This window comes from Dermacentor andersoni, chromosome 8 (genome assembly GCF_023375885.2).
Source record: "Dermacentor andersoni chromosome 8, qqDerAnde1_hic_scaffold, whole genome shotgun sequence".
Taxonomy (NCBI): Eukaryota; Metazoa; Arthropoda; class Arachnida; order Ixodida; family Ixodidae; genus Dermacentor; species Dermacentor andersoni.
The window spans coordinates 58,290,817-58,313,303 of NC_092821.1; the positions used below are offsets into that span (position 1 = coordinate 58,290,817).

Sequence of the window (22,487 nt, forward strand, 5' to 3'; positions counted from 1 at the left end):
CCTCCCCACTTTTCAGCTCAATGTATCCATTCTCAGTGCACGACGCTGATTCTTCTGCTGTGCCTTTTGGCTTGTTTGGACTCTTTTGCCAACACTTCCAACCAGTGTGCCCACTTTTGCCCCACTTGAAACATTTCAGAGGTGGGTTGTTTCCCTCCGCTCTGCCCATGCAACACTTTTCGGCTAGATGGCCGGTACGAGAGCATAGGAAGCATTTCTGCACTTCCCGATTCCTCGCCTTCACACCTGACTTACTCCTGTCTTTCCTTTCAGCTCTTTGTTCCGCATCTGTTGTAGCTGACTGCTCTTTCTTTGCAGCTGGATGTCTTGCGAAATTCAGCCATCCATGTGCGTCCACGTAATGCTCCGCTCTTTCTATCGTTTCTTGAAGAGTAGCGTCTTTTTTCTCTTTTAGGAAGAGTTCTAGTGGTACCGCGCAGCTTGAAAGGAACTGGTCCTTCACCATCAGCTCGAACAGATCCTTGTATTCCTTCTTGGTGTTGGACAGCTTGAGCCGACTAAGAAACTGGGAGCACGTTTCCCCGTTCATAGGGGATGCACCCTTAAACTTTTCTCTAAACCCTTTCTCGGTCATGCTAAAGTGTAGCGTCAATGCTTGCTTTATTTTTTCTTAATCCGTGCAATCTGGCGCAGACATCTTACCAAAAATGCTCAGTGCCTCAATGCTCAAACACAGGCTCAATGTAGTGGACCGATGGTCTCGTAGCCAACCTTGGCGTCGAGGTCATGTTGTTCATTGAACACAGGCATAACTTTGTGTGGGTTCAATTTGTTTCCCTGCATCGCCCCCCTCTCTTCCGACCCGGACCTAGAGTCAGTTTCCGAGGGACTGCCGGGTTGCTGCCTCAGCAACAACACCTCCTTTTCTTTTTCAAGCAGAGCCATTCTTAAGGTGGACTCTTCTCTTTCCATCTCAAGCTTTAATTTGGACTCCTCCTCTCATAGTATTCTCGCGTTCAGCTTCCCTGTGCCAAGTGCATTCTGCATTGCGCTCTTCTCGACGTCTAGCTCTCTCTTGCTCTATCCAAGAAAACAATTCTTTACCTTCAAAGCCGTAGCTGTCCCTGATCAACGAGTTTATTAAACTCGGCCTCTGCCATCATGCTCAAAGAAACAGTGGACTTCACAGCACGACCCCTCAAACGAGTTCCTTCGCATCTTCAGCACCGACACGCGGCTGACCAGGTCCTGTTGCGGACGCCAATTATTATCACAAAGTTATACAACTCGCTCGCCGACCCGGCTCCCAGGCGCAAGCCAACGAAGTACAGGGGTCCGCTTTACGCTTTGGCCCGGCCTACAAGCAAGAGGTTTTTGTACAACATTTATTTATACAGGGTTGGTCAGCCCGACAAAGGTGATCAGGTGAAGGGTATCGGTGCGTCGGCAATCACGAAGCAACTTGTTGAAGGGGGATAACAAAGCACAGGACTGATCAAGGACAATAAGGGAACAAAGAATTGAACAGAGGAACGAACAAAATTGGCGAAAAGCACACACAATTCGAAACGTGACCCGAACACACAATCAAGCAGGGTTACAACATAAGCAAACAATTGAGTTTAAAGGCACACGAATCATTGAGCGTTAACAGAAAAAGGAGGACAAGCCGGTGGACAGACCATATCGGAGCTCGGGTGAAGAACGGGGCAGGCTCGGGTGCTAGGCGGTGGGTCCGGTGCGATGAAGCCCGTGCCTCGCCGACAGGAATTCGGCCCTGCACGCCGCAAAGACTCACACAAGCTTCTTCGCTGTCTGTTTCCAGCCGGCTGTGTCGGCTGCTCACGGAACTGCTAAAGAGCTGGCAGAAGGCGCTGGTCAAAAACAGTGCTATGCCCAGGGGTTATTTACGAGCGTCTTCCTCGGCGCCACCGAAGACAGTATGCGCTCTGTCGATTTATGGCCTGGCTGTCCACGCTCTGTGTCCACCGAACAGTGGACACAGAGCGCACAACTCTCTTCACCATGCACTCTGCCTGCTCCGCTCTGGTAACCTGACACCACGGCCAAGCCCCGACTCTGTTGGAGGGGACAGCGAAGCTGCCTTTGAAGAACAGCTGTTTGCGCAGCTCACAAAGCCAACCGTCTCCAGATGCCCTTCGACCCTGGGCGGTCCTCTCAGCCCTCTCTCACGACCTCCTCCCGTAGCTTCTGAAGGGGTGGCCCGAAACAACACACTCTAAAGAAATATATGTAACATGGTTGACGCTGGTCTGTGACTTCTTTTTTGCAGAAGAAACACTTGAACTCAGCTCAGGTGACAGAGCAGCGATGCAGTTAGTGGTGCAGAGCTTATACATCACGCTGGAGCAATGACAATCTTTGTATACGAGTCTGGAATCAATGCAAGCACACAAAATAGTCAAGGTGCAGTAGCTGAGCCAAGCATGTGGCATGTCCATGGAGGGAAGCTAGGTCTCCTGCAGCAGACACTTGAGGTTGAACTCTAAGCTCGTCTCAATGCCATCAGGAGCGAAAAAAAAGCAATGAAGAAAGTGAATACAACGAAAAAATGAGATGTATCACAGAAGAATGTGAGCTAAAAAAGTTGCTACCTAAAGGAGCAGCATGGTGCTGAGAGGAAAAAACGAAATGCGCTGCATAATATGAAGGTTTACATTATTAAAGAAAAAGAAAAGGTGTGAAAATTGAAGCAGGAGCTCCTGAAAAAGCAGCTGCAAGTGGCCGACTCTGATTAAAGGATATTCGTGATAGCATGTTCTAGCAACTTGTCAAAATGTAAAGGTGAGCATGCATAGCTAATGCTATAAGTACATTATACCGCAATTGATGGCAAGAATGCTCAGGTTCTTCTTCTTTATTTTGTTTCACAGGTAACAACCAGTCATTGTACGCATGTAACTGTTGAGTTGTGTTTAAGTTTAAATAAATTATGTCATTTTCAAGTGAAACAGTGGGTCTGAAATGTTTTTTTAAACTGGAACGTGTCATGTTTACATTTAAGAATGTTTGACTGAACAGCGTTTTACTCAATGATATGTCAGCCAGCCTCATCAGAGACTGAGTGTAGCTGGAACATTTTTCCAGCACCTAGCATACATTTCACTCTAAAAAAAGTTTACACCCTTTGGGGCTTATCTTGTCTCCAAACAATAATCATCATCTGCCCTGCTTGCGTTTCCTCTCTTGAAAAAGGTGCTCACTACTCTCCTGTCGAGAATGCTGTGTCAATCTGATAACGTGCAAGCCGTTCGTGACTTGGAAGTACCAGGCTCGCAGCATTGAAGAAAGGAGATGCGGGTGAGACAGATGACGATAATTGTTTGGGGACAAAATGCAACCCAAAGGGTGTAAACTTTTTTAAGTGAGTTCCAGTGGTGCACTCTTAACCTCTTCTAGCCTGAATTTAGCATACTGCATAAAAAAATTATTTTTGCTGTGGCTTTTTATGTTCTGGTTATGAGGAAGTTACACAGCAACTTTTATGCGTGTCGGGGTTTTAGGAAGAAAGTTACAGCTATGTCGCGAAAACGCGACAACAGGTCGTAATGGATCAAAAAATGTTTATTTTCAAACACACTTGAGAGCTCATTTCTTTGAGTTTAGCACATTTGTATCTCAGTTCTTATGAAAAGAAATGAAACAATTTGAACTTTTTTTTATACACAGATGAACTTTGCACTTTGTGCAGAAGGAAACAGGTTGGCCTTTGCAGCCAGGCATCTTGCATCGTTGTCGTTGCTGCGACACTTCAGGCCAGTGGCCAACATTGTCTTGACGGACTTCAGCATTAGGTGTTGGAGCTGCTGGTCCTCTTCTTTTCTTCTTCTCAAGCTCTCCTTCCACGGAAAGAGACGGCCGGCCCCTCTTCTTCATCACGTCCTTGTTTTGATTGCACAGGCAGCTGGCTAGAGAAGCCTTGAACGCTACAAGATCCAGTTGATGTTTCTTTGGGATTCCTAGAGCATCACAATCCCTCCGGTAGAGCAGCCAGCTGCTCACAACAGCCATGTCCACAAAATGAAAAAAAAAATCGCAGGTAGAATTTCTTCGACTTCAGAAAAATTCTGTAGTACGCCATGAGCCCATCGAGAAGGTCGACTCCACCCATAAAAGTGTTGTAAGCCTTCACAATGGCTGGCTGCTCAACTTCACATCTTTCTTTCTTTTTGCGGTCATACCGCTGGCAGCTTCCTAGAGGCTGGGCACTCCCGAATGTGCTAGCAATATTCACTCCCCGGCTGTCGTACCACTTCACTACTCGGACTTCGACCCCTTCAATAGTAGCCTGCCTCTCCACGTGGCTTCCTCTACCGTTCTTCTTCATTTCTGCATCGCTGGGCAGTCGGCATCCAGAAATTCTGTTTGCGCGTGCAGTTCCCATTGCTGGAATACCACGCTGATGCAAATTTACCAGCAGTTTTATGGATGTGAACCAGTTGTCAAAAAAGAGCAAGTAGCTCTTGTTCTCTGGGATGGAGCGCGAAAGCTCGAGCACAACATTAGAGCTTGCTCCAAGGTCAGGTAATCCAGGAACAGGGCGGATGTCCCCTGTGTATATAGAGAAGTCAGAGACAAGTCCGTGGGTGTCGCAAAGTACAAAAATCTTGTAGCCCCACTTGTGAGGCTTGCTAGGGACGTACTGCTTGAGTGAGGAGCGGCCTTTGAACGGCACAATTTGCTCGTCGACCACCAGCATCTGTGACTTTGGAAGGATTTGAAATTTGAGCAGCAGATTGTCAATGAGTGGTCGAATTTTGAAGAGCCTGTCTTTGCCAGCATTTGCTTGTAGGAGATTGTTGTCGTTGAAATGAAGGCTGTTCTTTATCGCTTGCCACCTGTCACGTGACATAACTTCTGCCACTTTTTCTACTCGCATCTCGCGGTTCCAGTACATGCGCGATCGCGGAAGCCTGTATATGGACATATACATTGTGGCCCCAAGAAACTGCTCCAGTTCAGCGCGTGTTAGGCACAATGCTTTGTTGGCATTCTTCTGCACTGCATAGAGATTGGACTGGTCTGTAATCTCCTCAAGAAGCTTGTCGTCAAAAAAATACCGGAAGTACGCAATGGGAGCTTTCGGCTCATCTGGAGGGTCTGGAAGACCGTCTTCCCATTGAGGGTGGCATGTCCGCGGATGGTTCACTTGCTTCCAGAGGAAACTTCTTGCGCTTGACGTTGACGGCTCTTCCGTTTCACCTTCTTCATCTGCAAACAAAAAAAGAAAAAGAAATCACTGCGAGGTCGCAAACCACATTTGAGAAGCCACAAAAACCTTGGCTTGAAAAAATTGGCTGGGGCTTAGCTAAGGGCCTGGATATCTCGAAGCGAAAAGCTGCGGTGATCCGCGCTTGCGGCGAACGTCAAACGATGACGCATAGCGCGCGGCAGCGTGCGCCTGTTCTATGGGCAAGCGCGCCTTATATACCCCTCCTTTCAAATGCGCACGGCTGCGGCGAAAGGTCAAACGGTGGCGCGGAGAAGCGACGGCGCACATGGGCAGTAGCCTGCGCAGTGCGTGATGTCACTCGTGCTCCGACAAACGCGGTGTTGACTATCGTAGTGAAGCTTTTGGCTTCAAAAGAAAAAGACGCGCCACTGCAATACAACACGAAAGAACGCTGACGGCGTTTCACATTGCAGCCGAATGCAACTCGCCCAACAAACAAAAAATTGCGCACCTGTGTCGCTCCCAGACTGCCCAGATTGATCTGATGGGGCAGCATGTACTGTGTCAGGGCTGTATTCCGAATCGCTGTCGCTGAGGCAGCTATCTTCGCTTTCTTCAACGGGTGGAACCCTGATCCCGTAGAACCTTCTGGTGTCCATCACGAACAAAAAGCACCGAATAACTGCAAAAAACAAAAATTACTAGTTTTTTGACCACATGCCGAGGAAGACGAAGTTGTGCACAAATCGGGACGCTACAGCCTGTTGATGCGAAAACGCGACAAAGCGACACACGCTTGAAAAAACAACTAATCTTCAAAAACAAATTATTTACGTGATCTGCGTGCATTATTCAACCAAGTGCCTATCATGCAAAATTTTTTTATATTCAAAAAACTTACATACCTTGAATGGAGACGGATGTCAATGGATGGATAGTGAGAAATGTTCTTCGTCGGCATCAACTGGAGAAATGGCAGCCGTCAGCTCTTTACTGAATCGACGATAGATGGCGCTGCCTTTTCCACGTGTTGCCAGACATCTGTGGATTCCCTCTGAGCGCAGGGGTAGCGGCTACAGATGTTTTCTTCTGGTGGTGCGGCTTAAAACCGGTATGATGCGAAATCGCGACAACAGGTCATAAGAGGTTAAAGAACTACACTCATTGTGGTGTACATTTGCCTCACAGCAATAATCGTCGGCTGTCTTGCCCACATTTGCATTCTTTAATGCCGCGATCCCGGTACTTCCAAGTCACAAACGGCAGGTGCGTCAACAGCAAAGCAGTGAGTGCAGCCTTTTCAAGAAAGGAAATGCAAGCAAGATAGATGACGATTATTGTTTTGAGGCAAATATAAACCCCAAAGAACGCAACTGTTTTGAGAGTGTAGCTGGAACATATCTTTTCCAAGCAGCTAACATGCGCTGAGCAGCTGCATGCTTCAGTGCCCAGAAGTGTGTCGGGATACTCCTGCCTGGTTGTTCCTCATCAGGATGCGGACTAAGGTCTCGCAGCACACAGGCAATGTTGTGCAGCGCTGAACAAGCTGTTATAATGGCTGCAGACCGGTCAGTCTCCGTCAGCAGCTTTATCCTCAGGCATGCGAAGCGCCTTTTCCATACACCAAATGCTCATTCCACGCTGTTTCTTTTTCTTGTTTGACTCAAGTTGTACCTGCAGGAGACAAGACTGAAATGCGCAAATAATTCATAAGCAAAAAGAAATATGTTCAGATGCAATTTTGAGGATGCTCAGTTACAACCATTAGTTCATTACATCACAGTTAATGCAAACAATTCAGTTATCATTTTGCTTAGCAGGTAACTAATCAGGTACTTCATTTTCTTTATGTTTAAACAGTGCTTGCCAGCACACTATGGGATTACCATGTGCACACTGTGAAAGCTGCATGCCCTTCGAGATAACAACCCAAACTGTAAATGGCCAGTGCGACAGCGAGGTCCGTAATACCAGGGTGTCTACGAACTGGGAAAACCGGGAATTCTCAGGGATTTTGAATAGTCTGGAAATACGCAGGGAAAACTCGGGGGAATTTTTTGCTTCTATCAGAAAAAATTAGCTGTAATTTTATTGAAAGGGAACGAAAGTCGCAGTAATGCTGGCTTGCGTAACAGAGAGGGATCGTAATGGATCATCTTTTGACGCCGTCGACTGGAGGAGTTTACAGTCAATGGCAGACTTTCCGGACGCCTGACGGCTCCGCGGCAATATCACGCACCCCATAGAATCAATGTCTAAGTACGTCTGAAACTTCGGACACAAGAGCCCTTCGCTGTCCAATTTTCTGGACTTTTTGCTGTGACCGCAGGTCCGAAACGGCATTAACCAAAGCCACTACTTCCGCCGCTTTATTACCTCACCACCATGGCAAACGCTAGGCCGAGCTGCTTCAACGTTCGTTATAGGCCTCAAGCGCTGCTGTTTCAAATCAGACATGCAGCGCCACTGCGGCAGCAGCTTGCGAAATGTCCATTCCCTCCGCACAGCCGCGCCTAGCCGCACCAGGTGGACAATGGATCAGGGTATATGAATCTCAGGATCTGGGGTATGTGCTCTTCCAGGGCACACAAAAGTGCGAACAAACAAATGCTGTGATTTGGTGACTAGACTACTATTTATTTACAGAAGCTCGTGTATGCTGCGATGTCTGTACTGCCAGGATTCATTGTCGCCTTTCGGCCAGGAGCCCTCAAGCATCAGTGAGGAATACATCGTTAAATCGAAAAGGTGTTGATTTACATCATGCTGGTTGCAGGAATCTAACATCTCGAAATGCGGCTTAAATGTCTTGCTTTCCCTAGACCACTTAATAGGGGAAACATTGTTCACCTCATTTGTGAAATGCAGTATCAGTCTCAATATGACACCCCAAGGGGATTATTAGTTGACAGAGCATTTGTTATTAAAAAAATTAAATTATGGGGTTTTACGTGTTAAAACCACTTTCTGATTATGAGGCACGCCGTAGTGGAGGACTCCGGAAATTTCGACCACCTGGGGATCTTTAACGTGCACCTAAATCTAAGTACACGGGTGTTTTCGCATTTCGCCCCCATCGAAATGCGGTTGCTGTGGCCGGGATTCGGTCCCGCGACCTCGTGCTCAGCAGCCCAACACCATAGCCACTGAGCAACCACGGCGGGTAGCATTCGTTATCAGTGGTGGTGACAATGCAACAATGCCGAAGCCGTCAGTAGCTTAGACGCAGGGTGACAAATCCCTGCACCTAGACACGAAAAGGTGCTGAGCATGTCATTATTGTGAGTCACCTTTTCTGGCTCTCTTTGCACCAGCCATCTGGCCGCTTGGCTTAGTCACCAAGCTTATCAACTTTCCCATGGATTATTCAGAACGAACCCCTCACGGTGTTGCCGGTTTGTCTTCAGCTCCAAACACAAAAGGTCCGATCATAGCAGACAATGTTAAAGATCCTGAGCTGGTTGCAATTATCCCGAGCATCCACTATGGCGTCTCTCACAGCCTGAGTCGCTTTTGAACGTTAAACACCATAAACCAAAATAGAGTGCCATTTACAGTTACTGGCGCATCACATAGTGCATAAAAGAAGCAAAAAAATTAGAATGCTTTCAGGTGTTCTAAAACATTTCAAAGCACTAGAGCAATATCACTGGTGCATCACATAGTACTTAAAGGAAGCAAAACAATGAGAATGCTTTCAGGTGTGATTAACTATCTCACTCAAGAAATGTTTAAAATAAAAGGTCTCAAGTTCGGGCATATATTCTGCGAGGAATGTTTCATCGCATCTACACATACAGTGATGCTTTGCTGTGATGAATAAATAATAAAGAAACGCTTCTCTCATACCTAAAATGTACAACATAATCATCATCTGAGAATAATACTGATGTTTTCTTCAGACGAAGTTGGCCATTCACATAGTGGATCTATGGCATGAAGCTTTCTTCATGTTCATGATTGATGAGTTTCTTATCCTTTAAAGAAAATGGGCAGTTTATCTCGACCAGACACATTCTTCCATCTGAATCCAGAATGCCATCTGGGCTGCAGCACAGCCAGGGTTGCTCCGGGTCGATGAAAAGGCCAACCTGCAAATCAAAAGAGTAGCATAAGTTTCAAACTCTCTTTCAAAGTATGCATGCATGTTTACTTCATGGATGAGAGTGCCAAGTGCAATGGACAGCTCTGCTCTGGCTTCATTTTCCATTTGTTTTCCTGCACAAAGCATCAGTAAAAGGTGACTCCACAGTCAGCACCAGAAAATGTTTGTCATGCTATGCGTTAAATATCTGTGAACTTCTTTCATACGATTTCGCACAGTGCCTAGATTATCTAGCCTATTTCTGAATTTTAGCTTACCATAAGAAGTTGCAGAAGATGAAAAGAACCTTGGCCTCGCAAGGGAACTTGCCAGAGTTTCATAGTTGCACCTGGTTTTGACGCGGTGTGCACTGTTGCTTGTTATCCGCAGACGGCGTTCTTTGTGATTAGGTATGCTCAGCAATAAAAGGAAACAAGTGGATAAACTAAGTATATATTGAAGAACTGCGCATGACAAGGGTTCCTTTTGGTGCCTGCAGCAGTCCCTTTCTCCTCGCTGTCTCTGCCTCTGTATCGGTTTCTTCGTTTTCTGGACTCTTGAAGCAGATAGTTTCAGCCCAAGAGTTCCATGACTGTCCTTGAGTAGCCGACACACTATTGGTGGCCGCCAGTCTGTGAAGATCTTTCAATAGTTTGGCAGTAGAAGGGTATTTGTCTTCTACCAGTTGGAAGCGGTGTCGCAGAGTTGCAGCCGATACCACCGATGCAGAGACAGCGAAAAGAGAAAGCGGTGCCATGAAATTAAGAAAAGAGGATATGGGACTTTTCAGATTTTGTCTAGCGTGGGATGATTTTTATTTAGTTGTGTGTGAAATATGTAACCAAGTCACAAAACCACAGGCTCTGCGAAAGCACTTGGAGCAGCGGCGACCACACTGCTGACACGTGCGTGCTCCACCCGGCGGGTGTAGGGAAGTCGTCGGGGCACAGCTCCTTGTCATCGTCGTCCCCATCGTCGTATTCAACGTTATCGTCTTCCGCCCTGCGACACTCGAGCGGGCTTGCCGGGCGCCCGTCGTCAACAGCAAAGGCTCCATCTGGGTCCTCACTGTCAGGGAGGCACAGCAGTGGGGTGAAAAGGCTAAAAAGCAACAACCACACGCTGGCCCCCGTTGTCCAGGTGGAGCGAATGCCACTTCCACGACAGCCTCAAGCCATGGCCGCCCGCAACAGCTCGCCAGGCCTTGAAAAGGCCTGGTGACCTTCACCCCAGCAGCCACCACCCTTAACCCCTGTGGGGCTAGGAATGCTGTCTGGGCCGGGGCCAAGGCAGGCCAGTCACATAACATCCGACACATCCACTAGCAGCACGTCAGCAACGGCTTCCACTGCGGCACCTACGCCCATCAGGAAGACACATGCCAGCAGTGGCTCCACCACGAGCACAGCAAAGTGCTCATGGTGCCGACGGCAAATTTCGCTCATGCAAATTGCGCACTTTTAGTGGCAATACGTTGCGGAGACCGGCACAGTGCTGGACAAGCTCCGTTTTGAAAAGAAACAAGCATACGCAAATTGTTCGGCCGGAAGCTGTTGAATATTATGCTCCGAAAAAGATGAGAAGAAGCCGAAGTTAGAAGTGAGCGTGGAGCCGAACGCGCGCCTGCGTTTTTAGTTTTTTTTTTGCAAGCGTCGAATAAAGAAGACGTTCTCTACTTCGGCTCCGCTTCCTGGTTTTCAACATATGGTGCCGTGACCAGGATATCAGATCTACAGTTGAAGACCCCTGACGATGAAGCGAGCTACCTGAAGAGGACGACCGACAGAATCGAAGAACGATCCACGTCATCACGAAGCCACCGATTCCCGACGTGACGACATGGAAAGAATACGACGGAAGCGTGCTACCGTTCGAGCGGCGGTCACCAGGATCATCAACGACATGACAACTCTTATGCAGACGGAACCAACGCCATATGGTGAGCTGACCGACCATCTTAACCTATTGAAGATAAAGGAAACTATGCTTACGGACCTTGATAACCAAGTAGAAGAACAGGTTACCGATGATAACCTTGAGGATGAGCTTTAAAGCGTCGGACAGTATCAAGAATCTATCGGCCTCGCGAAATCCCGCGCTGAACGCTATTTATCCGATCAGCAAACGACTATGCGCGAATCTCACGATGACTTTCGTCAAGCACGCGCATACGTTAAGCTACCGAAGCTCGATGTGCCGAAGTTTCATGGTGACCCCATTAAATGGCCAGAATTTTGGGATCAATTTGAGTCTACTGTTCACCAGAACCGATATATCACAGACGTAGACAAATTGAAATATCTTCAGAGCTACTTGATGGGTAAAGCGGAAGGTGTCATCAGCCACCAGGTCTTGCACACGTACTCCTGCTTGAACTGGGCCTGCTTGCAGAAGATGGCGTGCGCGCAGTCGACGATCCTAAACAGCATCTTGCGCAGGTACTCGCGGCCGCCTCGCAGCGGATGCACCTCGACCGAGTAGTGGTCGATGTACTCGCCCAGCCCGAGCGACGGATCGATCTCGGCCCGGTACATGCAGATCTGGCTCGGGTCCCAGGGCACAAACTTTGCCTCGCGCAGGTCGTACGTGGTGCTGTTGGGGAACACGAGGTAGCGGTCGCCCGACGGCTTGGACTGATGGTCCCCGATGTCGGCGCTGCTTAGATCCATCTTTATCAGTTTCTGCATGTTTATCAGGTTGCCCAGCGAGTCATACACTTTCAACATCATGTCCAGCGGACTGTAAGGGTCCTTGCAGTGCATGTTGCTCAGAATCACCTTGAAAATGGCGTTCTGCAGGGGCACGATCATGTTTGTCATGGCCTCCTGCTGGTAGATGCCGCGGCTCGGGTTGTACCGGAGCGTGACGTAGCGGTCGTTGGTCGTGTCGAGCACGATCACGCACTGGCCCTCGGTCACCATGCGAAAAATGTACTTTACGAAAAAGGGCGTGCAGTTGAAATTGACGCTCGCCTGGGTCATGTAAATCCACTTGTGCAGCAGCTGCTCCGACTCGTCCGAGAACTGAAAGGGCGGTTCGAACTTGAGCCGGTAGATTGCTCGCGGCGGGACCACCAGCTTGGGCCGACCGTCCTCGTCGTTGGGCGGGCTCCTCTCCCACAGGTACTGTATGCAGCGCAGGTACGCCACCCCCGAATCGTAGGTGGCTTATTTACAACGCCCAAGATGTCTGGCAGGCCTGAAAAGAAAATGAAAGACAGAAACTGATCAAAACACTTAGACCGCAACAAGGTACACTTTTAGTACAAAAATATAATGCGCACTGAGCATGTGAATGCGGCCCATGCTTACCATCACGGCTACACAACTCGAGAAACCAGGGGTAGCTCCATGTTTCACTGCTTTGTTGCACAAAGGACAACAGATTCCTACAGAAATTCCATAACTGGCTCTGATCGTAGCCAAAAGTAAGCAATACCATTTTTAAAGATTTGTTACTGGAGTATGTGACAAGAATGCAGTGGTCCCCACTTTCTACCCCACTTCTACATGAAAGATCTTCCGAAGTTGCACCAGCCAATTATAGCTCATTTCCATGATGTCATCGAAAACTGCTTTCAATATTGGCATTCCTAAGAAATTATACTTTACACCACAATGGAACAGAGGGCAGATGCACAGTAGTTTGTCAATTTAGCTTGTACTGAATTCTTAGGTTGTCATTGAGTAGACCTAGTATACTTGGATGTTTTAGGCTTGCACATATTTTCAAGCAAATCTTTATATTCATAAGGTGAAAAGAAGATAAAAGTAGGAAGAAAGGCACGCTTCCAGTAGGCTCTGAATTCACATTGCGCTGCGACAGCTACAAGTTCCTTCATAACTTAATGTATATCTTTACAAATGCAGCCTTGACTACAGGTCTCCTGCTCATACCAACGGTAGCGGGTACGAAGCGGTTCCTATGCTGCAGCCTTGTATGGAGGCAGTTCGCTACATGATCCTTTTATGCCACCTGATCCATCAAGACTGCAGATTTCGAGGCCCCACTACAAAATGTAGAAAAAGAATTGAGAAAATTGGAAGAACTCAATTTGGTTAAGTAGACACTAACGTGAATGTAAATTAAAATTAATGTGTACAGTGAAAATGAGGCAAACTAAACAGAAGCATGGAATTAGTGTAGATTAAAAAGATGATCTTAAACCTTATTTTTCCTAATCTCATAATGACAGGCTCAAAAAATGAAGGCCAAACTTTCTTTTTATATTATTTTGCACCGAAACCCCAGCACTTGTATGTTAGTGTGACGCTTGCACTTCAAACAATCTCCTTTGTAATTGTGCCATTGTGGCACATTATAAATTCTCAAATCCTGCAGAGTTCAGTCTTTGGAACAGGCAGAATGCAAGAATACTACCTTGACCAACTAAAAATTAATAATTAGGCCAAGAAAATGCTTTCAAGCCCGCATAATATTTGCCTTACCAAGCCACTCTGGTAAGAGCTGTCTTTTTTTTTTCGGTAACATAAAAATACAGCACAGCTTATTCTGCTTAGTGCCCCTTTAGTTTTATATAACCAGCCTCAGTCCCTCTACCCACTACGGTGTTCATATAACTACATATGTGAAAACGATAGAAAAATCCATGAAGGATGATGCAAGATGGCTTTAGATTAAGGATATTTAACACAGGATTCAGCATGCATTGATGGACAGGGTTAACTGGAGGTAGCTAGGCGAGACTTTTGTCTAGCAGTGGACAAACAGATGATGATGACAAGACGGATAGTAAATTTTGTGACACTACTGTGCAGCTATATTAACTGAAGCAAAGTAATTTCGTCTTCATACATGCCCATCATGAAAATTTAATGGCAATGTTTTATGCACCCACATTCTCCAACTGTAACAGAAGTATGTTTTGTTTATCGTGCCATATGTACTTAACATTCTTGATCATGTAAAGGTTGCTTAGGTACCATATGCTTAGGACAAATACTGAATAAAATGCATATTATCACAAGCTGGCATTGAACAAATGTCTGACCACTTTTGCTCTATCCCAGCCTTGGTTACCAACCTCTGGCATGTTCACACTAAGGTACTATATTGTTGAGATATCATTCGGTTTAACACCCCAGAACAGCACAGTGGGCCATGAGAAATGCTGTAATGGAGAGCTCTAAATTAATGTTCACCATCTTGTGTTTATTAAAGTGCACATAAATCTAAGTACACAAGCATTTATTGATTCTTTACCCATAAGCATGCGGCTGCCACAGCTGGGAACTGAATTCATGACTTAGTCTGCAGCAAAATGCCATAGCTACTGTGGCAAATCGGGATGGTTAATTGTGTAACAATCCACCTAGTCGACTGTTTATTTCGTACATTGCCGTTTGGCTGAAGCTGAACAAGCAAAAATGAGGAAGGTGCCTCCAGCCTGCCTCCTCTTTGCTCATACTGCTTCAGCCAATTAGCAGCGACTGAAATGGACGTTCAACTAGGCAGACCCTTACAGAACAACCCCCCTGGTGCAATGGTAAATAGACTACACAAATTAACAATAAAAATGGACAGTATGAAGCAACAACCAAAATAATATTCAGCCAGAATGGCAAGGCATCAGTAAAATCTACAGGGTACATACTCACAGGTTCACTGATTCACTTGAAGCTTCTGGGCGAGTCTCATTATTTTCATGTTCACATTGGTGCGTGACTTTTTTGCACCTTGGCATCTGCTGCCCTTTGTTGGATTTATGTCAAATATCTGTCTGTAAAACAAGTAAACACACCAGACACAAATTCTCAGTGTGAACAGCCTTCTTGGCATTGTCAGGCGACTTTTCTTTCTAGCTACCTAACCAAAAAAAATATGGGTCAATTCCAAAGATAGTGCAGCCAAAAACTGAAGGAAGGTTAAAACTGCACAAATAAAAAAGAGAGAAAGAGGACAATGAAAGGAACACACAAGACACCACAAGTGCTTATGGTGTGTTGTGTGTTCCTTGCCCTTGTTCTCGTTTTTTTTGCGCAGTTTCAACCTTCTTTCAAGTATGAACCAACTAGCCCTCAAGAGCATCCTACTAAAGTCTAAAATTGTAGACTGATCCTGCAGGTAGCACAAGTCTGACATTGTGGGCTTAACCACATTCTCGTTGCTCTTCAATTGAAAAGAAATCCTCTTAAATTTATGCGACGCTACATAGAATACAACTTCTGTCACACAAGCCGGGTTATCAAAACTGCACTTGCTCTGGTAACCGATTCCGCGAATCAGGCTCCACCTTCAATGTGGTATGTGACGTCACATGTATTATAAAACAGAGGCACCTTCCGTGCCACCTCACTCTACCCTGGTTCCTGCATCGCGTTCATGTTGCTCTACAGCACCATCTCGCACCAGAAATTCCAGCTCAGTATACAATATATTCATTTTCATCTCAAAAGAATTTTATCCACATACTTAGATAGTCATCATATATGTGGTTTGCCCATTCATTCTTCTTGAAGTAGATGCATCAGTTTAGAAAGTGCCCACATTTCAACTGCATTGTTTATATATCATTTGTGATGTTACACGCCACGAGTGTGCCATCCAGTCAGACTAAAAGCATGTAACCTCTACAATTTGAAATAGTAACTAGTCCACTTTAGTCTTTGTTCAGGAATATAGGTACGCAAAATTAAAATGAAGCACTAAAGGAGATGCATTAGGAGCAGTTACAAAGAAAGCAAGCAAGCAAGGAAACAGAGGGCACCAGACACTAGACAGAGTAATCCAAGTGCTGATGTGCAGGTGGTACACCTAGCAGTTCCTTTTTAGCTGTCTTCCTTGAATCTGAACAAGCAGACTATGTGTTCCTGTATACATTACTACGAAGTCCACAGCGTGTTATTTGTGTGGTTATTTTTCATGACACCCATTAGAAAGGGCTATCCATAAGATAAACATTAGAATTAGGAGCAAAGAATGTGTTTGTTCCCAGTCCCAAGCCTTATCAGACTAGAAATACCATTCTGCACTATAATAAGAACACTAGTCAATGGCCAGCTATAATTTTTAACTGAATATCAGACCCAATAACCCCATGTAATACAAAACTCTATAGATGGTGCAATGTGCAATGCTGGAACAGAAATAAGCTAAAGAGGGCAGGAGCCCAATCCACTTGCATGTGGTTGCAACAGTTCAAGAAAGTACATATGCCTCTTGTACTGTAAAATGTAGAATGGCACTTGTTGAAAATATCATGTTGTGTATGATCAATATGTATGACAACTCACAGAAGCGGTGTTAATACACCGAAAAGCTTTGAAAAAGAAGCAAGTGAGAGAATTTATCAGTATGTTACATTTCGCAACTTAAAACTAAGAGAATACCAATACACATTACACAGGTAAATGAAAAAAAAACATCACACGTAGCTTCTACAACTTGCAATTGACATGCTCAATGAATGCTGCATACGGATGTCCTGTACCTTTGCAAAAACTCCAATGTGGTGGCTGCTCCTTCAGCATAGGACATATTTAATACATAGTATGTCAAAAACAGCAGGCACGTCGCCTCCACAAAATCTAATCCTTCTGAAAAAAGGAGCTGCTGTTCTGCTGCTATATAGCAGTCTTTTTTGAAGATGCTCCCTGCAATAATAGCATGATCAAAACACAATTACATTCTATTTGAAAACATTTATTGACATTTTATAACCTGCATTATTGCCCTCTGGAAAAAAGATATAATGAATACATTGTTGCGCCAAAAAAGGAAAATAAAGACTTGGGAAGGAAGAGTACGAAACAACAGATTGAGCAGTGATTGAGCGTCGTTGCGTACTCTTCCTTCCCAACTCTTTATTTTCCTTTTTTGGTGCAACAATGTATTCATTATATCCCAACCAACTCGCCCAGCAACAAGTTCTACTGAGAAAAAAGATAGCAGACCATCAATTCCTCCTGTTCTATGCTCGTTTACTGTGACAGCAGCACCTTCCCACATTGGAGACCATGATGTAGTTTTTGCTTGCCTGCTTTCTCTCGAAATAATTTTGCTCACCCACTACAGGGGCATAACAATAACAAGCTAGTGATTGTAGGGCTGTTGATTGGGCTAGGTGTTGTAAACTATTGTATTAGATTAAGAATTTGAAAAATATTTCAAATTTTATATAGCCTTCTATAAAGAATATTTTATATAGCCTTTCAATGAAAATAACATATTTTGTTATATCAAAGAAGGAAGAGAGTTGTTTAAATAAGTAAGTTGCAGCTTTATTGTGTTTGCCATATGCACCTTCTTTTCTGTATGACAAAGTAATGCATTTTGTTGAATCTGAAACATGTAAAGTGTGTGGCATTTAGGACTCGCTAATGCGCAGCTCTCATACTGCTGGCGCTATAGCTGCAAGTTTTTGTTGAAGCTGTGCCGATGCACTGCACAGGTATGTAGAAAAGTGCTGGTGTGCCCCTAACCACAAGTCATCTGCTGCAAAGTTGGAACATTGTAAACCTGCAAGAGGGAAAAATCAGCACAAGCACTACACTGAGGTGTTCCCTTTAGCAGTGGGCTACACTGCAGCTGGCATGTACAGAGGGGTCACAAAATTTCTGCCTTATGTCTGACGAGGCAGAAAATCCAGCATGATCAAGCGGTGGTTAGAAAAATAGGGCCGACAACACAAGGAGTAAAAACATGTTTAAACAAAGTAAATTAATAACTCTGAAAATAAAATTTGGTACATTTGGGTCTAGGTGGCAGTCAAACCCAGGCCTCTGGGGTGCGAGACAAGCAAGCTTCACCAATGCCACGGCAGCTGGATGGTTCTGGCTGACTAAAAATGTGCCTAGTGCGTGTGTCATTGCACACATCACGTCACAGCCATCTGGCTGTGACATTAGAGTAGAATAAGGTGGTTGAATTAATTAAGGGAAAATAAGACATCCACCCATTCATAACAATTGCTACAAAGGAAACCCATACGGGTTCCACGAAAGAAAAGCCTCGCAGTTGAAGAAAAGTTCGTAATGGGTGGATGTCTTATTTTCCCTTAATTACTTCTCTCCGCCTTGCGAGTTTTTGCAGAACCATTACGTCAAACTGTGGCCTTTGCTTCGAGTTGTTGACATATTCGACTTCGCCCTGCCATTTGCCAGCCGCCTGGTTAGCTCAGACGATAGAGCGGCTGCCCTGGAAAGGTGGTGGTCCCGAGTTCGAGTCCCGGACCAGGACGAACTTTTCTTCAACTGTGAGGCTTTTCTTTTGAGGAAACCGTATGGGTTTCCTTTGTAGAAATGGCTACAAATGGGTGGATGTCTTATTTTCTCTTAATTACTTCTCTCCACCTTGCGGGTTTCCGCAGAACCATTACGTCAAGGTTGTTTAATGTTGGTGCAAATTACAGCAAGGTGGATTAAGGTAGAGTTGTAAAGGACACGTGTTACAATGTATGACATGTATCATGGATGTAACCGATTAATTAGAGAAGTCATAATGATTTCGCATTCAAATCATGTAAGGACTCAATTTTTTCTTTGTGCTATAGTGATGGTGAAGCTAGCGTTGACAAGGTGGCCTGATGATAAAAAAGATTAACAGTGAAGGCGACAGTCCTCGTCAGCGTAAGAGAGTGGACTAGCGGTCGCATAAGGTTTCAAGCCCTTTACTGCTGTGTCAGTAATATATTCCTTCAGTAAATGAAGTAAATCTCCTTCATGCACTCTGGCACAAGCAGGTGCAATGAGGTTGTGATCACACAGTCGATGGGAGAAGCCTCTTAAACAGAAAAGAACAAAAATTTCTGGGTGTAATCTTCGATAGTAAGCTAACCTTCATGGAGCATATAAAACAGTTGAAGCTGAAATGTCTTAAAACTATGAACCTTTTAGAGATTTTATCTCACCAGTCGTGGGGAACAGATAGGTATTGCCCCCTATCTCTTTTTAAAAGACTTGTGTTGTCACGCATAGACTACGGATGTACTGTTTACCAGTCGGCTTCAAAGACAAAACTTAAGCTACTCGATCTTGTCTATCACTAAGTGCCTTTCGTACGAGCCCTGTCCAAAGTCTCTATGCAGAGTTGCATCAGTGGTCACTGGATTATCAGTGTACATATCTCGGAATCGCCTATGCAATAAGAACCCTGTCGCTAGAACAACATTCATGCAAAGCACTCATTAGTGATCAGTCAACAAATCAGTTGTATTTAAACAGGCCGTCACAAGCCCTGCCATTCCTGTTAGCAGTAAAAATCTTGCGCAAGAACTCTGAGTAGTTTTCACAGACCTGCAGGAAAGTGACCACGTTGAACCCATCCCACCTTGGGAGCAATGTACAGTCTCCTGTGACTTGTCCTTTACGGAACTTAACAAAAAGAATTGTCCAAATGCCCTCATCCAGCAACATTTTTGGCCCTTGAAGACAAGTATAGATCTGTGGCATTTTTCACTGATGCTTCTAAGTCTGCAACTTCGGTATCATGTGCAGCCCATGGCCCAAACTTCTTTAACTCTAAAACCTTGCATAACCATGGCAGCATCTTTACAGCGGAAGCGTGCGGTATTCTGATAACTGTTGAGCACATAGTACAGCACGAAATACAAAAGTCTATAATATGCAGTTTTTTTAAGCGTTGTCACAGCCCTGTCCTGTGGCAAAGCAAGCCGAAACCCTGTACTAAACATGCTCCTTAAGCATATAAACAAAACCTAGCTTTTGTTGTATGCTGGGTGCCAGGCCACTCTGGGATCACAGGCAATGAAATAACGGACAGAAATGCTGGACAAGCGGTTCATCGGGATACCGTTGATGTAAATTGGACACCTGGTATGGACATGAAACCTGTGGTACAAAAGCCACTCCGTAATCATCGGCAAGCATAATGGGACAAGGAAGTTGAAAATAAGCTGCACCTGCTTAAAGCGCAGTTAACCAAATCTTTTCCACTGAAGCTTGACAGACACACCGAAGTTACCCTGGCACGACTCAGAATAGGACACACTTATGGCACACACAAATACCTCTTGACTGCAACTGACCCACCGACGTGCACACGCCGCGGTGAGATCTTAACCGTCCTACATGTCCTCATTCAATGTCCCGAACATCACCAAGAGCAAGTGGCTTATTTTAGGGAACTTTACTCAAATCATATACCCTCCATCCCTCAATGTTCTTATCAGAGGATGCATTCTTTAACTTTAAAAGAGTGCTTAATTATCTTGCAGAAGTTAACTTTCTAGACATCATCTCATATCATCCTAACCATCAGATTGTGCCTCACAGGTGAGGTACAGTCTGATGCACTAAAGTGTGTCTGAACTCTCGCACTTCTTGCGTAAGCAAGAATAGTACAGCAAAGGACTCGGACAATCCACAATAATTTAACATGTGTGCCTGTAACCAATGCACTTAATGTCCTATATTTATCTTAGTAATTATTTTAGAATTTATGCACTAGTATTTATAGATCTATCTTACGTGTAGGCCTCTATACAGCCTTTATTTGAAGTCATAGTCACAACTATTCATTAAGAACAGTCATTATTAACAGTCTATTATTAAGAACAGTCACAACTATTCATTGCAGCTCCTAAATTTCAACCACATCAACAAAATAAATTAGGACAGTTCCTTCAGTACGGCAGCAGATGCTCAGCTGCAGGCTTTCTAGAACCATGCATTATCTTCAGACAGTGCCAGTACAGCTCGTAGCACATCTTTCAAGCACTCCAGACAAGTACACCGATTACATTGTACACAGAGAATCTGGTGTCTATTTACCTACAGAGGCAAGGTAGCCCCTAGAACACGTTTTGTGACAGGCATGCTGGACACTTTGTCCCCTGAAATGCAAGTGCCATTTGGTACTTCAGTGTCTGCAGTCTCCTTTACGTCCAAATTAATATTTAATACCTAGTAGTAACATGAAGACGACAAAAAAAAAAGCCATCAGCCATCAACTGTGCAGCAAATCTGGGTGCAAGCTATTCAAATATACCTGTAAGCACTGCGACCAATGTGCTCCCAAGATGTATGAGGCATTAGTCATTGCAAAGCTGTAAGGACATGACAAACATGACAATCCTAGGATGAATATTTTCTTGAGGCTTTTTTCCTCACTTTCAGTCTTTTGAAACATGTATACTGTAGTCATGAAAACAAGAATGCTACAACTGGCGTGTGGTAAGTTTTGAGTCTTATTTCCTAGCAGCTCATTGAAAGGAGTCACGATGACAAATTTAAATGCTGTTACCTCATCAGACATTCAAATTTCTTAAACACTAACAAAACCAGGTAGGCATTACAGTGAGCACCACTTAAATACATTACACTGGTATAAAAGTTATTGCACCACTTTGTGCCAGGTAAAAATGTTAAAAACATCAAAAATGTTCAGATTCTACAGCCAACCGTGAAAAATAAAAAATAATTAAGCTTTCTTGAAGGGGTTCAGAAGCTTTACAACTGGCAGTCTTGGTGATGGACACGCTGATAGATGAGCAGTCATTCCGCTGAGACGAGAAATGTTGAGGGCTTCGCATGGAAGTCTGCGAGACACTGAAGAGTAGTTCTTGGTCCACATGAAGGAGGTTGCTTGCATACACATCTGGGCCACCATATTGAATGCATGGTGTTACCGGAACTTTTTCTCCCTGCATTGTGGTAAAAAAGCATGGTTAAGTTTAGACAACATTTAATATGAAAAAAAAAGTGTGAATCAGCATGCGCCGCCGACACATGTTTGTTGTGTTAGATTCACCGGCCACGCCTCTTGTGAAACGGCAGTGGCTGCGGTGACGTCACAAGATAAAAAAGCTAAAAAGCAAGGCTATAAAAGCTACACTGACCTTTAATATAGGCTCGTTCTTTGCCAACTGCTTCTCGAGTTACTTCAGTGGCGACAAGGCTGCCCACCACCGGGCCGTGCCTGCTCCATGGCGGCCCACGCCGGACCACCGGGTTTCTACGAAACGGAAGACAGTTGGGACGCCTACCAGGTGCATCTGCAGTCCTACTTTGAAGCTTACGAAATCAACTCGAAGAAATTACGAGCCCTGCTAACGGCAGCCTTAAGCATGGCAACAATCGGCATAATAACAGTATGGTGTGCACCAGCGAAGATTCAAGACCTCACCTACGAGAAGCTGCTTGAACTGCTGGCAGAACACATTGCGCCACAGAGCAACGAAATAGCGGAGTCCTACAAGTTCTTCACGAGATGCCAGCTTCCCGACGAGGCAACAAAGGACTTCATTGTGGAAATTCGGAAGAAGGCCTG

The 22,487-nt window shown here is 45.0% G+C and overlaps 1 protein-coding gene and 1 pseudogene across 1 annotated transcript; both read right to left on the reverse strand.

Annotated features, from left to right (window-relative positions):
• Positions 1–3,528: 3,528 nt before the first annotated feature.
• Positions 3,529–6,286, reverse strand: LOC126526337 (piggyBac transposable element-derived protein 3-like; annotated as a pseudogene).
• A 22-nt stretch (positions 6,287–6,308) lies between these two features.
• Positions 6,309–9,429, reverse strand: LOC129383463 (uncharacterized). Its single transcript, XM_055068054.2, has 3 exons — positions 9,309–9,429; positions 9,088–9,246; positions 6,309–9,029 (listed from the first exon to the last, which is right to left on the reverse strand). The coding sequence occupies exons 1-3, from the start codon at positions 9,384–9,386 to the stop codon at positions 8,853–8,855; spliced, it is 414 nt and encodes a 137-aa protein (XP_054924029.1). The 5' UTR covers positions 9,387–9,429; the 3' UTR covers positions 6,309–8,852.
• Positions 9,430–22,487: the final 13,058 nt, after the last annotated feature.

Bases quoted from the DNA above. Each gene is read 5' to 3' on its own strand.
- LOC129383463 (XM_055068054.2), bottom strand. From the start codon at position 9,386: ATGCTTTGTGCAGGAAAACAAATGGAAAATGAAGCCAGAGCAGAGCTG. The intron at 9,247-9,308 runs GTAAACATGCAT...TTTGATTTGCAG, and splicing joins TTGGCACTCTCATCCATGAA to GTTGGCCTTTTCATCGACCC. The intron at 9,030-9,087 runs TAGATCCACTAT...TATTATTCTCAG, and splicing joins ATGAAGAAAGCTTCATGCCA to ATGATGATTATGTTGTACAT.